The 15,098-nt window shown below is 45.1% G+C and overlaps 1 protein-coding gene across 9 annotated transcripts in view; it reads left to right on the top strand.

Annotated features, from left to right (window-relative positions):
• Positions 1–15,098, top strand: part of LOC119777346 (mitogen-activated protein kinase kinase kinase kinase 2-like) — a 60,432-nt gene that overhangs the window by 10,444 nt on the left and 34,890 nt on the right. For all 9 annotated transcript variants that reach the window (XM_038276192.1, XM_038276191.1, XM_038276187.1 and 6 more), the window contains exons 5-11: positions 1,116–1,163; positions 1,257–1,299; positions 4,637–4,709; positions 5,708–5,839; positions 5,946–6,008; positions 8,167–8,248; positions 9,424–9,540. In XM_038276192.1, coding sequence (XP_038132120.1) covers positions 1,116–1,163; positions 1,257–1,299; positions 4,637–4,709; positions 5,708–5,839; positions 5,946–6,008; positions 8,167–8,248; positions 9,424–9,540 — 558 coding nt within the window. The remainder of the gene's footprint in view (positions 1–1,115; positions 1,164–1,256; positions 1,300–4,636; positions 4,710–5,707; positions 5,840–5,945; positions 6,009–8,166; positions 8,249–9,423; positions 9,541–15,098) is intronic.

The following is a 15,098-nucleotide window of genomic DNA, read 5'->3' as shown; positions in this document are numbered from 1 at the left end:
GGCCCCGTCCAGGAAACACACAGCCAGGCAGACGAGCTCCGAGCCAGCTCCCATGTCAGAGGATGAAGAGAGCACATCCAGTTAGTCACAGTCAGAGAAACAGGACTACACTGGAAAACAGGCCAAGCTCCAACATCTAGAAACAAAGGTGTTGATGGCAGCAGCACAGCTGATATTTCTCTCCAGGATGGAGTCACAGCCAAACAGGAACAGACCAGATGAAGCTACTATGAGAAAAAGCAGAGAGAGCAGAACGTTAGAGATTGAACTAACAGATTCTGCAGAGTGGGAGAATAGAGATAGAATGAAGCAGAATGATGAAAAAGGGGTCCCTATGTCCTCCAGCAGTCTAAGCCTATAGCAGCAGAACTATAGAGATAGCTCAGGATAACCTGAGCCACTCTAACTAGAAGCTTTATCAAAAAGGAAAGTTTTAAGCCTAGCCTTAAAAGTAGACAGGGTGTCTGCCTCAAGGACTAAAACTGGTAGTTGGTTCCACAGGAGAGGAGCCTGAGAACTAAAAGATCTGCCTCCCATTCTACTTTTAGAAATTCTAGGAACCACTAGTAAACCTGCAGATTGAGAGCGAAGTGCTCTGTTAGGAACATCAGGAACAATCAGATCTCTGATATCAGATGGAGCTTGGCCATTTAAGGCTTTATATGTGAGAAGGAGGATTTTAAATTCTATTCTGGATTTAACAGGAAGCCAATGAAGAGAAGCCAGGATAGGAGAGATATGATCTCTCTTTTTCATTTTCAACTTGTAAATTTGGGATTTGTACACACAGCTGCTCAGCTCGTCAAAAGAATTTAATACCTGCTCATCACTGGGTAGGATATGCATCATGGCCACCCAAATATGGCCGCTCCTTCTTGTTCTTTAGTGAGTGCTGTGCTATTTTACAAAGGAGGAGATATTTCTTCCCAGATTCAGACTCAGATTAGCCTCCAGAGAGAAGAACAGTGAGAGGGTGAGAAATGATGTTAGTTCCTGCAAAATGAATGAGAGCTATTTATAGTACTTCCCTGATGAGTCAATCTGCCAGGAATGATAATTAATAAGAAAGAAATGGGATGGAGTCCATCTAAATGACCCTCTGCCTTCTCTTTCAGGGTCTGCATCACTTGCATGAAACGGGCAAAATGCACAGAGACATAAAGGTGGAGCTTGTCTGTTATTCCTTGGCAGAGTGATAAGTTAAGGTCTAGCTGCGCGAATCCTTTATAAAATGTAAATCTATATGTGTTTTCTAGGGAGCTAACATCCTTTTGACCGAACGAGGCGACATCAAACTGGGTGAGTGATCTATGTTACACGCTGTCATCACAACCACATTCTCATTTTGCTATAGGGGGTGAGGACTGTCTTTTTTAACCCTTTCTATGCCCTTACCCTGACAATAAATTTAACCTCTACCTTCACTTTAACCTAAGCTCTACTCGCATGTGAGGAGCAGCTAAATGTCCGCACTTCAGGGACGGCTGGCTTGCAAGCAAAGTCTTTGTTCTGTGGAAAAATCCTCTAGCGCTTTATGGAAAATTAAAATTAATACATATTAGTATTAGAGCCAGGCTACAGATTTTTTTTCTTCTATTTTGGGAATAAAGCCGTAACATTACGAGAATAAAGTCATAAAATTATGAGAATAAAGTCATAAAATTATGAGAATAAAGACATCATACATCAACCCGTTTCAGAAAGAAAGCTTGTAGCTCCGCCCAGCAGATGACGGCCGACCAGCTCCACCAATCAGCAACCAGAGTCCACTTTGACCTCCTGCCCAGTTTGATGCTGCTGCTAAAAGATTTCCTGATTTGTCAAACCGATGCTAAAGTAGAACTTCCCATGATGCTCCACATTCCTCACTTTAGGAAAGAAACGGCTTCTTGGAAGAGTTCTCATAAAATATAACTTGTTTCTCGTAATTTTACGAATTTATTCTCATAATTTTACGACTTTATTCTCATAATGTTGCGACTCTATTCTTGTAATTTTAGGACTTCATTCTCGTAATTTTAGGACTTTATTCTCGTAATGTTACGACTTCATTCTCCTAATTTTACAACTTTATTCTCGTAATTTTACTTCATTCTCGTAATTTTACAACTTTATTCTCATAATTTTACGACTTTATTCTCGTAATTTTACAACTTAATTCTCGTATTGTTATGACTTCATTGTTGTAATTTTACGACTTTAATTCTCGTAATTTTAGGACTTTATTCTCGTAATTTTACGACTTTATTCTCGTAATGTTACAACTTCATTCTCGTAATTTTACGACTTTATTCTCGTAATGTTACGACTTCATTCTCGTAATTTTACAACTTTATTCTCGTAATGTTACAACTTCATTCTCGTAATTTTACAACTTCATTCTCGTAATTTTACGACTTTATTCTCGTAATTTTAGGACTTTATTCTCGTAATGTTACGACTTCATTCTCGTAATATAAGGACTTTATTCTCGTAATTTTACAACTTCATTCTCGTAATTTTACAACTTTATTCTCATAATGTTACTTTATTCTCGTAATTTTACAACTTTATTCTAGTAATTTTACGACTTTATTCTCGTAATGTTACAACTTCATTCTCGTAATTTAAGGACTTTATTCTCGTTATTTTACAACTTCATTCTCGTAATTTTACAACTTTATTCTCATAATTTTACGACTTTATTCTCGTAATTTTACAACTTAATTCTCGTATTGTTATGACTTCATTGTTGTAATTTTACGACTTTATTCTCGTAATTTTACGACTTTATTCTCGTAATTTTACGACTTCATTCTCGTAATTTTACGACTTTATTCTCGTAATGTTACGACTTCATTCTCGTAATTTTACAACTTTATTCTCGTAATGTTACAACTTCATTCTCGTAATTTTACAACTTCATTCTCGTAATTTTACAACTTCATTCTCGTAATTTTACGACTTTATTGTCGTAATTTTAGGACTTTATCCTCGTAATGTTACGACTTCCGTCTCGTAATTTTAGGACTTTATTCTCGTAATGTTACGACTTTATTCTCGTAATTTAAGGACTTTATTCCCGTAATGTTACGACTTTATTCTCGTAATGTTACGACTTTATTCTCGTAATTTTACGACTTTATTCTCGTAATTTTACGACTTTATTCTCGTAATGTTACAACTTCATTCTCGTAATTTTACGACTTTATTCTTGTAATGTTACGACTTCATTCTCGTAATTTTACAACTTTATTCTCGTAATGTTACAACTTCATTCTCGTAATTTTACAACTTCATTCTCGTAATTTTACGACTTTATTCTCGTAATTTTAGGACTTTATTATCGTAATGTTACGACTTCATTCTCGTAATTTTAGGACTTTATTCTCGTAATGTTACGACTTTATTCTCGTAATTTTAGGACTTTATTCCCGTAATGTTACGGCTTTATTCTCGTAATGTTACGACTTCATTCTCGTAATTTTACGACTTTATTCTCGTAATTTTACGACTTTATTCTCGTAATGTTACAACTTAATTCTCGTAATTTTACGACTTTATTCTCGTAATGTTACGACTTCATTCTCGTAATTTTACAACTTAATTCTCGTATTGTAATGACTTCATTCTTGTAATTTTACGACTTTATTCTTGTAATGTTACGACTTTATTCTCGTAATGCTACGACTTTATTCTCGTAATTTTACGACTTTACTCTAGTAATTCTACTTTACTCTAGTAATTTTACGACTATTCTCGTTGCGACTTAATCTCGTAATGTTACGACTTTATTCTCGTAATTTTACAACTTTATTCTCGAAACAGAAGAAAAAAATTATCTCTAGCCTGGCCCTAATACTCCGTCGTAAAAAATTAGGAAAAAGTAGGCCTACTTAGTTTTATCACTAACTTAAAAAAAATCAGTTCTAAACTATGAATGAAAGGAATGTATTTCAGACAATTGACAAATAATAAAAAAAAAATAGATAAATCTATTTCAGAAAATATGTGAAAAATAACACACAAAAAAGCGATTGGTTACAGGTTAAACATTAAATTACATTTTCAGTTTTAGCCGCTCAGTGGAGTAATGGGTAGCACTGCTGCCTTGCAGCAAGAAGATTCTGGGTTCCAGTCCAAGCCTGCAGTCTTTCTACATCTATGGAGTTAGCATGTTCTCCCTGAGCATGCCTGGGTTCTCTCCGGGTACTCCGGCTTCCTCCCACAGTCCAAAAACATGAATGTTAAGTTAATTGGCTTCTTTAAATTCTCCTTAGGTGTGAGTGTGTGTGAATGGTTTTTTGTCTCTGTGTTGCCCTGAGATGGACTGGAGACCTGTCCAGGGTGGACCCCGCCTCTCACCCCTCGCCACCCCAGCAGGGATAAAGCGTGACAGAAAATGGATGGATGGACATTTTCTGTTTAATTTAAACATAGAAGCCAATAAAATAAACATTTTCCTCCTAACAAAGCTGTCAGTAGTGTAGCCTGAGATCTGACATTGATTATTAATTGTAAAATCTTTGTCCCAAATGGCCTTAACTTTGAGGCTGAATCAGGAAATGGTCCTTTCCCTGATGCAGAAACAGAAGCACACACACATACATGTCAGTATTAGTTTTAGCCTCACGCTTGTTCTTCTCTCCCTCTGTAGCCGACTTTGGAGTAGCAGCAGAGATCAGTGCTTCAGTGGCCAAGAGGAAGTCTTTCATTGGAACTCCCTACTGGTGAGTCGACCCAAACATTCAAAATAAACCTATATCCAAAACCAGTCAAACATATACTAAGTTATCACACCAGTATATTTATATGAATAACAGCAACAACTAACATTATAAAAACTCTTTATAAAAATAAAAAATTATTTCATGTCCAGGTTTACTTTTTGTCCATAAATCTTGCTTTTCTGAGGCTGTGAAGGTAAATCTGTGTTCTGCATGGTCCAATATTACATCACAAGCCTAAAACAATATTTTACCTGTTTAATTATGGAGGAGCTTTAACTCAGCTTTATGTTTGTTTAATATATAGAAACTTAAAATTTTCTGAGAATGTGTTTATTTAAGAGCAACTATGCAGATTAATAAACACCTAGAAAATGTAGACTATATTCTATTATTTTCTATGTGAATCCCAGATTGTTCTTTCTTTTTTGCCTTTTCTAAAAACTGCTGTCAATCAGCAGGCTCAGTGGCTGAGAGGCAGAACAGGTCAGGATCAGGAAATCAGAAACACCAAGGAACTCTAAAAGCTTTTCATGCTGTCTCTAGAGGAATGAAAGATTTTTTCCAAGCACTAAGCTCACTTAGCTGATTGCTCCTTCCTGTGTTTCCAAAAAGGCGACGGCAAAAGTAAATTGACGCGCCGCATCAACCAATGAGAGAAGCTGATCTGGGAGCTGGCAGGGAGTCAGACACAGCACTGCTGATGCAGAGTGCTATGATCACTCCTCTGAAACAGTTTATTAACGCCCAAATTAACTTCAAATGTAGAAACCTGTCGGCAGAATATGTTGGCTTTTATTATCCTGCCATTGTTCCAGGCAAAGAAAGGGTAGAGTAGCTCCGCCCAATGCACATCAGACCAACTTTTATTAATCTCCCTGTTTTTTCCACTTTCTGACATCAAACCCGGCAGATGTCCTGCTGGTGACTTCATGCTACTACAGGATGAGTGAAACATCAGACTTTATGAGCTGAAGTGGTTGATCCTTTCCCCTGTGCAGGATGGCTCCGGAGGTGGCCGCAGTGGAGAAGAAGGGCGGCTACAACCACTTGTGTGACATCTGGGCTGTTGGCATCACCGCCATCGAGTTGGCCGAGCTCCAGCCGCCCATGTTTGACCTCCACCCGATGAGGTGAGTCAGCGACAGGCGCTCTGACTCGGCAGGAAATGTCTGATCGCATTCGGTCCATATAAGGACAATTTAAAGGTGATTTTCTGCCCTCTGATGAATGTTTCAGAGCGCTGATGTTGATGTCCAAGAGCAGCTTCCAGCCTCCAAAGCTGAAGGAAAAAGCCAAGTGGTGAGTATTGAAGGGCTGCTTGAAAATCCCTCTGAGTACCGGCTGAGACTTTCCAGACATGATGGAGAACCTTTGTTTCCATGGAGATGATCTAATGAACAATGAGGAAATAAAAACTCTCTTTTTATACCCCTCTGTATTCTAGTTTCCACTTTTCTCTATGTTTTTTTATACTTTCTTATAGAAATTTTACTTTTTAATTGCTCAGACAGTATGGAGAGAAATTAGTTTCATTATTATTGAATAAAATAACATGTTTAATGATGGACTTTTTGAAAGAAATATTGAAATGAAATGAAACTTTGAAAAAACCTCTCAATCAAAAAAAGAAAATTCAATCAATATTTTTAAAGTTCGCAATATTTCGATCAGAACGATTACATTCTTTTCATCCCCTTCTTTTGAAGTTTTGTCCTCTATAATTCTAGGTGGTCTGTATGCGGACCAATAGAAATGAATCCGCTCTCCATCGATGTTAGCAACAGCATTAGCCTGCTATGCTATCACCATGCTAGCATTAGCCGGCCTAGCTATCACCATGCTAGGATTAGCCAGCTTTGCTATCACCATGCTAGCATTAGCCGGCCTAGCTATCACCATGCTAGGATTAGCCAGCTTTGCTATCTCCATGCTAGCATTAGCCTGCCTTGCTATCACCATGCTAGCATTAGTGCTCCTTGCTATTTTCATGCTCATATTATCCCATATGGCTATCACCATGCTAGGATTAGCCAGCCTTGCTATCACCATGCTAGGATTAGCCTGTCTTGCTATCACCATGCTAGCATTAGTCAGCCTTGCTATCACCATGCTAGGATTAGCCAGTTTTGCTATCACTATGCTAGCATTTACCAGCCTTGCTATCACCATGCTAGGATTAGCCTGCTTTGCTATCACCATGCTAGCATTAGCACTCCTTGCTATCTCCATGCTCATATTATCCCATATTGCTATCACCATGCTAGGATAAGCCAGCCTTGCTATCACCCTGCTAGGATTAGCCTGCTTTGCTATCACTATGCTAGCATTCGCCAGCCTTGCTATCACCATTCTAACATTAGGCAGCTTTGCTATCACCCGGCTAGCATTTGTGCACCTTGCTATCTCCAAGCTTATATTATCCCGTCTTGCTATCACCATGCTAGAATTAGCCAGCCTTGCTATCACCATGCTAGCATTAGTCTGCTTTGCAATCACCATGCTAGCATTAGCCCACCTTGCTATCACCATGCTAGCATTAGCCAGTTTTGCTATCACTATGCTAGCATTAGCCCGCCTTGCTATCACTATGCTAACATTCGCCAGCTTTGCTATCACCATGCTAGAATTAGCCAGCCTTGCTATCACCATGCTAGAATTAGCCAGCCTTGCTATTACCATGCTAGCATTAGCCCGCCTTGCTATCACCATGCTAACATTAGCCAGCTTTGCTATCACTATGCTAGCATTAGCCAGCCTTGCTATCACCATGCTAACATTAGCCAGCTTTGCTATCACTATGCTAGCATTAGCCCGCCTTGCTATCACCATCTCTCTTCCAGCCATCAGGGACTGACCAGCAGCCAGTCGCTAAGTATTTCTGCTATTGCAACCTTTTAGCTGTTTTATCAAAGATGAGGAAATGATGGGAAACCAACCATGGCTTATTGCTAGCATTGCTAATGCTACATCCACATAAAACACAAAGCAGAGAAAACGGGGGATAAATATGGGTTTCAATGAGCTCTTTTTAACTGTTTTTTCCCTAAAAATTATTAAAGATTAAGTTAAGGATAATCTCAGAAGGATTGTAGAAGTTAAATAGCAGGTTATGATCCCTTTAATATTTAAAAATAACGAATTAACCAATAAAAATTAACTGAGGAATGGAACTTAAATAGAAAAGAACTAGACTAAAGGTCACATTAATAAAAATTGAACATTTAGATTCATATCAGTAGAAGTTCAGGGAAGTGTGTCAGGAAGACTTTCTAAACATGGTGATTCCTTTAGTGCAGCAAAATCAGAAGCACGTCTGGGAAAGATTAATGAAAACCATAAAGCCATCAGCAGATTAAATCTGTAGTGTGATAGTTGTGGGATACAGATAAATTAATTTTGCTCAAGCACAGTGCTTTGGAGTCGGCGATCTATTAAACGGATATTTTTCTCTTTGCAGGTCTGCAGGTTTCCACAGCTTTGTGAAGATGGCTCTCAATAAAAACCCACGGAAGAGGCCCTCAGCTGAGACTCTTCTGCAGGTTAGATGGTCTTTTCTTTAGTCCAACTGTTTTTATTATTCTTTTTTGTTTCTGCATTTTTTATTTTATTTTATTTTTTTTCCTATCTGCTTTGATTCTGTTTTATTTTCCTATATTTTAATCATGTAAAGCACTCTGCATTGTCTTTGTACGTAATTGTGCTATACACATAAATTTGCCTTGCCTTGCCTTGCCTTTGAGACAGTCTAATGAACCAGGGTTCGTATGGCGCTAAATTAGTGCCGGAAAAACAAATCCCCAAGCATGTTTTATGAAGCTGAAAAAAAATATTTGCAAACTGAAGTATCAGTGAAAATAAAATAAAAAAATTTGAACGGAGAAGAAATGTCGAAAAGGAAAAGATGTGAAACTCTAAATGTTACTAAAATGTTTAAAACTAGTCTTCAGATTCAAGTTTCGTGTTTAGTTTCTGCTTTTTTTTCCCCATCCATTATCATTACCTGAACTTTTTGATCTTTTTTTAGTGTTAATTTATTTTCAGTTTCAAATCTCTTTTTTGTTTTCTATGCTTTTCAGATTTTAACCTTTTCTTTTTATATATTTAAGAAAATACTATTCAGTGAGTTATGTTTGTACGGAAGAGGATTAGGGCCACTGAAAAAAAAATAAAGTTAACTGATTTTTGAATTTTATTTCAGTTTAACATTGGAAAAAAGTCAGAATTCTGACTTCTTTCCTATACTAAACTGAAGTAAAATTTAAAAATCAGTTAACTTTTTTTTTTTCAGTGGCCCTAATCCTCTTCCGTATGTCTGTTTTCGGTTTAAACTGTATTTTTTTTACCTTAAAAATATTTTTTGGACAAACTTTATTCCCCCAATTTAGCTCCATAAGTTCTTTTAAAAAGATGGGGTGTAATATCCATAAGCTTAATTTGAGCTTTTTCATGTAGAAAAGATATTGTTTTTCTAGAGAGAAATAAGTTTAGATGGTATTTACTTAAATTAAAGATGCAATAAGGGCTTGCATCCCAGTTTTTTGTGTTTTTATAATAATTTATCCTGCTAGAGTTAGTTTGAGAATTGCTGTAAGAATCTAATGTTGAATATTTTTAGTAATAATCTCGTAAAAGCAGCTCTTTGAGCATCGGATACAGTCTCTCCTCACTGGAGCGATTCCAGAGAAATCAGCAAACCTTCTCGTCGTTTTTTCAGCATCCGTTTGTGACCCAGCTGCTGACCCGGAACCTGATCATCGAGCTGCTGGACCTGGCCAACAACCCAGAGCTGCACAGCTCCGTCCCACACAGCATGGATGACAGCGAGCTGGAGGTCAGTGACTCAGGCGGATGAAGGAGCAGCCAAATGCCATTAATCAGACTTCAACATCACTTCAACAGTGACTGTAATCCATCAAATATTTTAAAAATGTTTAGTCAAAGACATTATGGCGTGCACTTATCAACAGAAGTACTGTTGCACATGTTAGCAGTACAGTGAAGGACACATGGAGTCTAAAAAGCAGCATATTAGACCATTTAAATCTGCAAGTTTAAAGCAGCACTGCGTAACATTTGATTCTAAGATGTAGAAAGGATTTTTAAAGTCAATAAATAGCACATGGTGCATATGGATGCTCCATGCGGGCTGCCCTTCTCAAAAACTGTCGCTGAATGAATCATGTGACCTGGAGCTTAATATTTGTTTAAGTTTAATATTTGCAATAACTAATCTATTGCCAAAAGCTGATAGGCGGCAGAACCTCAGGGTCAATCTACGCTGCTTTAACAGGAAAATGAACGAGGACAACGTCCATATTTTCTAAATAAAAACATACTATACTTTCCTACAGCCTTTGCTATAAATAGACATCTATCTAAACACCCATGCCTTCTAAATTAAAGGTAGTAATTAAAGTAGTAGCCATAGAAAATCTCCCCACCTACCTAGAAGGGTCCTTGGCTGGTCCTTGGCTTGTCCTTGGCTGGTCCTTGGCTTGTCCTTGGCTGGTCCCTGGCTGGTCCCTGGCTAGTCCATGGCTAGTTTCTGGCTTGTCCTTGGCTGGTCCCTGGATTGTCCTTGGCTAGTCCTTGGCTGGTCCCTAACTGGTCCTTGGCTGGTCCCTGGATTGTCCTTGGCTAGTCCCTGGCTGGTCCTTGGCTGGTCCTTGGCTAGTTGGCTAGTCCCTGGCTGGTCCTTGGCTGGTCCCTGGCTGGTCCTTAGCTAGTCCTTGGCTGGTCCTTGGTTAGTCCTTGGTTAGTCCCTGGTTGGTCCTTGGCTAGTCCCTGGCTGGTCCTTGGCTTGTCCTTTGCTAGTCCCTGGTTGATCCTTGGCTAGTCCCTGGCTGGTCCTTGGCTTGTCCTTCCTGGTCCCTGGTTGGTCCTTGGCTAGTCCTTGGCTGGTCCTTGGTTAGTCCTTGGCTAGTCCCTGGTTGGTCCTTGGCTAGTCCTTGGCTGGTCCTTGGTTAGTCCTTGGCTAGTCCCTGGTTGGTCCTTGGCTAGTCCCTGGCTGGTCCTTGGCTTGTCCTTGGCTGGTCCTTGGCTTGTCCTTTGCTAGTCCCTGGTTGGTCCTTGGCTAGTCCCTGGCTGGTCCTTGGCTTGTCCTTCCTGGTCCCTGGCTTGTCCTTGGCTGGTCCTTGGCTGGTCCCTGGCTGGTCCCTGGCTGGTCCCTGGCTGGTCCTTGGCTAGTCCTTGGCTGGTCCTTGGTTAGTCCTTGGCTAGTCCCTGGCTGGTCCTTGGCTAGTCCCTGGCTGGTCCTTGGCTTGTCCTTGGCTGGTCCTTGGCTAGTCCTTGCTGGTCCCTGGCTTGTCCTTGGCTGGTCCTTGGCTGGTCCTTGGCTAGTCCTGGGCTGGTCCCTGGCTGGTTCTTGGCTAGTTGGCTAGTCCCTGGCTGGTCCTTGGCTGGTCCTTGGCTAGTTGGCTAGTCCCTGGCTGGTCCTTGGCTGGTCCTTGGCTAGTTGGCTAGTCCCTGGCTGGTCCTTGGCTGGTCCCTGGCTGGTCCTTGGCTAGTCCTTAGCTGGTCCTTGGTTAGTCCTTGGTTAGTCCCTGGTTGGTCCTTGGCTAGTCCCTGGCTTGTCCTTGGCTTGTCCTTTGCTAGTCCCTGGTTGGTCCTTGGCTAGTCCCTGGCTGGTCCTTGGCTTGTCCTTCCTGGTCCCTGGTTGGTCCTTGGCTAGTCCTTGGCTGGTCCTTGGTTAGTCCTTGGCTAGTCCCTGGTTGGTCCTTGGCTAGTCCTTGGCTGGTCCTTGGTTAGTCCTTAGCTAGTCCCTGGTTGGTCCTTGGCTAGTCCCTGGCTGGTCCTTGGCTTGTCCTTGGCTAGTCCCTGGCTGGTCCTTGGCTTGTCCTTTGCTAGTCCCTGGTTGGTCCTTGGCTAGTCCGTGGCTGGTCCTTGGCTTGTCCTTCCTGGTCCCTGGCTTGTCCTTGGCTGGTCCTTGGCTGGTCCCTGGCTGGTCCTTGGCTAGTCCTTGGCTGGTCCTTGGTTAGTCCTTGGCTAGTCCCTGGCTGGTCCTTGGCTAGTCCCTGGCTGGTCCTTGGCTTGTCCTTGGCTGGTCCTTGGCTAGTCCTTGCTGGTCCCTGGCTTGTCCTTGGCTGGTCCTTGGCTGGTCCTTGGCTAGTCCTGGGCTGGTCCCTGGCTGGTCCTTGGCTAGTTGGCTAGTCCCTGGCAGGTCCTTGGCTAGTTGGCTAGTCCCTGGCTGGTCCTTGGCTGGTCCTTGGCTAGTTGGCTAGTCCTTGGCTGGTCCTTGGCTGGTCCCTGGCTGGTCCTTGGCTAGTCCTTGGCTGGTCCTTGGCTTGTCCTTGGCTAGTCCTTGCTGGTCCCTGGCTTGTCCTTGGCTGGTCCTTGGCTGGTCCTTGGCTAGTCCTGGGCTGGTCCCTGGCTGGTCCTTGGCTAGTTGGCTAGTCCCTGGCTGGTCCTTGGCTGGTCCTTGGCTAGTTGGCTAGTCCCTGGCTGGTCCTTGGCTGGTCCTTGGCTAGTTGGCTAGTCCCTGGCTGGTCCTTGGCTGGTCCCTGGCTGGTCCTTGGCTAGTCCTTGGCTGGTCCTTGGCTTGTCCTTGGCTGGTCCTTGGCTGGTCCTTGGCTAGTCCTGGGCTGGTCCCTGGCTGGTCCTTGGCTAGTCCTTGGCTGGTCCTTGGTTAGTCCTAGGCTGGTCCCTGGCTGGTCCTTGGCTAGTCCTTGGCTTGTCCCGGGCTTGTCCCTGGCTGGTCCCTGGCTGGTCCTTGGCTTGTCCCGGGCTTGTCCCTGGCTTGTCCCTGGCTGGTCCCTGGCTGGTCCCTGGCTGGTCCTTGGCTAGTCCGTGGCTGGTCCTTGGCTTGTCCTTCCTGGTCCCTGGCTTGTCCTTGGCTGGTCCTTGGCTGGTCCCTGGCTGGTCCTTGGCTAGTCCTTGGCTGGTCCTTGGTTAGTCCTTGGCTAGTCCCTGGCTGGTCCTTGGCTAGTCCCTGGCTGGTCCTTGGCTTGTCCTTGGCTGGTCCTTGGCTAGTCCTTGCTGGTCCCTGGCTTGTCCTTGGCTGGTCCTTGGCTGGTCCTTGGCTAGTCCTGGGCTGGTCCCTGGCTGGTCCTTGGCTAGTTGGCTAGTCCCTGGCAGGTCCTTGGCTAGTTGGCTAGTCCCTGGCTGGTCCTTGGCTGGTCCTTGGCTAGTTGGCTAGTCCTTGGCTGGTCCTTGGCTGGTCCCTGGCTGGTCCTTGGCTAGTCCTTGGCTGGTCCTTGGCTTGTCCTTGGCTAGTCCTTGCTGGTCCCTGGCTTGTCCTTGGCTGGTCCTTGGCTGGTCCTTGGCTAGTCCTGGGCTGGTCCCTGGCTGGTCCTTGGCTAGTTGGCTAGTCCCTGGCTGGTCCTTGGCTGGTCCTTGGCTAGTTGGCTAGTCCCTGGCTGGTCCTTGGCTGGTCCTTGGCTAGTTGGCTAGTCCCTGGCTGGTCCTTGGCTGGTCCCTGGCTGGTCCTTGGCTAGTCCTTGGCTGGTCCTTGGCTTGTCCTTGGCTGGTCCTTGGCTGGTCCTTGGCTAGTCCTGGGCTGGTCCCTGGCTGGTCCTTGGCTAGTCCTTGGCTGGTCCTTGGTTAGTCCTAGGCTGGTCCCTGGCTGGTCCTTGGCTAGTCCTTGGCTTGTCCCGGGCTTGTCCCTGGCTGGTCCCTGGCTGGTCCTTGGCTTGTCCCGGGCTTGTCCCTGGCTTGTCCCTGGCTGGTCCCTGGCTGGTCCCTGGCTGGTCCCTGGCTGGTCCTTGGCTTGTCCTTGGCTAGTCCCTGGCTGGTCCTTGGTTAGTCCTAGGCTGGTCCCTGGCTGGTCCTTGGCTAGTCCTTGGCTTGTCCCGGGCTTGTCCCTGGCTGGTCCCTGGCTGGTCCCTGGCTGGTCCCTGGCTGGTCCTTGGCTTTTCCTTGGCTAGTCCCTGGTTGGTCCTTGGCTAGTCCCTGGCTGGTCCTTGGCTTGTCCTTGGCTAGTCCCTGGCTGGTCCTTGGCTTGTCCTTGGCTAGTCCCTGGCTGGTCCTTGGCTTGTCCTTTGCTAGTCCCTGGTTGGTCCTTGGCTAGTCCCTGGCTGGTCCTTGGCTTGTCCTTCCTGGTCCCTGGCTTGTCCTTGGCTGGTCCTTGGCTGGTCCCTGGCTGGTCCCTTGCTGGTCCTTGGCTGGTCCCTGGCTGGTCCTTGGCTAGTCCTTGGCTGGTCCTTGGTTAGTCCTTGGCTAGTCCCTGGTTGGTCCTTGGCTAGTCCCTGGCTGGTCCTTGGCTTGTCCTTGGCTGGTCCTTGGCTAGTCCTTGCTGGTCCCTGGCTTGTCCTTGGCTGGTCCTTGGCTGGTCCTTGGCTAGTCCTCGGCTGGTCCCTGGCTGGTCCTTGGCTAGTTGGCTAGTCCCTGGCTGGTCCTTGGCTAGTTGGCTAGTCCCTGGCTGGTCCTTGGCTGGTCCTTGGCTAGGTGGCTAGTCCCTGGCTGGTCCTTGGCTGGTCCCTGGCTGGTCCTTGGCTAGTCCTTGGCTGGTCCCTGGCTGGTCCTTGGCTAGTCCTTGGCTTGTCCCGGGCTTGTCCCTGGCTGGTCCCTGGCTGGTCCTTGGCTGGTCCTTGGCTGGTCCTTGGCTAGTCCTGGGCTGGTCCCAGGCTGGTCCTTGGCTAGTCCTTGGCTGGTCCTTGGTTAGTCCTTGGCTGGTCCCTGGCTGGTCCTTGGCTAGTCCTTGGCTGGTCCCTGGCTGGTCCTTGGCTAGTCCTTGGCTTGTCCCGGGCTTGTCCGTGGCTGGTCCCTGGCTGGTCCTTGGCTTGTCCCGGGCTTGTCCCTGGCTTGTCCCTGGCTGGTCCCTGGCTGGTCCCTGGCTGATCCTTGGCTGGTCCTTGGCTGGTCCCTGGCAGGTCCTTGGCTGGTCCTTGGCTTGTCCTTGGCTGGTCCTTGGCTTGTCCTTGGCTGGTCCCTGGCTGGTCCCTGGCTGGTCCCTGGCTGGTCCCTGGCTGATCCTTGGCTGGTCCTTGGCTGGTCCCTGGCAGGTCCTTGGCTGGTCCTTGGCTGGTCCTTGGCTTGTCCTTGACTGGTCCTTGGCTTGTCCCTGGCTGGTCCCTGGCTGGTCCCTGGCTGATCCTTGGCTGGTCCTTGGCTGGTCCCTGGCAGGTCCTTGGCTGGTCCTTGGCTTGTCCTTGGCTGGTCCTTGGCTTGTCCTTGGCTGGTCCTTGGCTAGTCCCTGGATGGTCCTTCGCTGGTCCTTGGCTGGTCCTTGGCTTGTCCTTGGCTGGTCCTTGGCTTGTCCTTGGCTGGTCCTTGGCTTGTCCTTGGCTGGTCCTTGGCTGGTCCTTTGCTTGTCCTTGGCTGGTCCCTTGCTGGAAAATATTAAAATAGCTATTTATCCTTGATTTCAATGAAATTATATTATACTTGGATAAATCTCTCTTTACCCCATATAACGCAAATAAAAATGCCCATAAAAGTGCGCACCTCACTATA

This window comes from Cyprinodon tularosa, unplaced genomic scaffold (genome assembly GCF_016077235.1).
Source record: "Cyprinodon tularosa strain WSP-4 unplaced genomic scaffold, ASM1607723v1 ctg1226, whole genome shotgun sequence".
Lineage (NCBI taxonomy): Eukaryota > Metazoa > Chordata > Actinopteri > Cyprinodontiformes > Cyprinodontidae > Cyprinodon > Cyprinodon tularosa.
The sequence above is the reverse complement of the archived record's forward strand: the minus strand, read 5'-3'. Positions and strand labels throughout refer to the sequence as shown.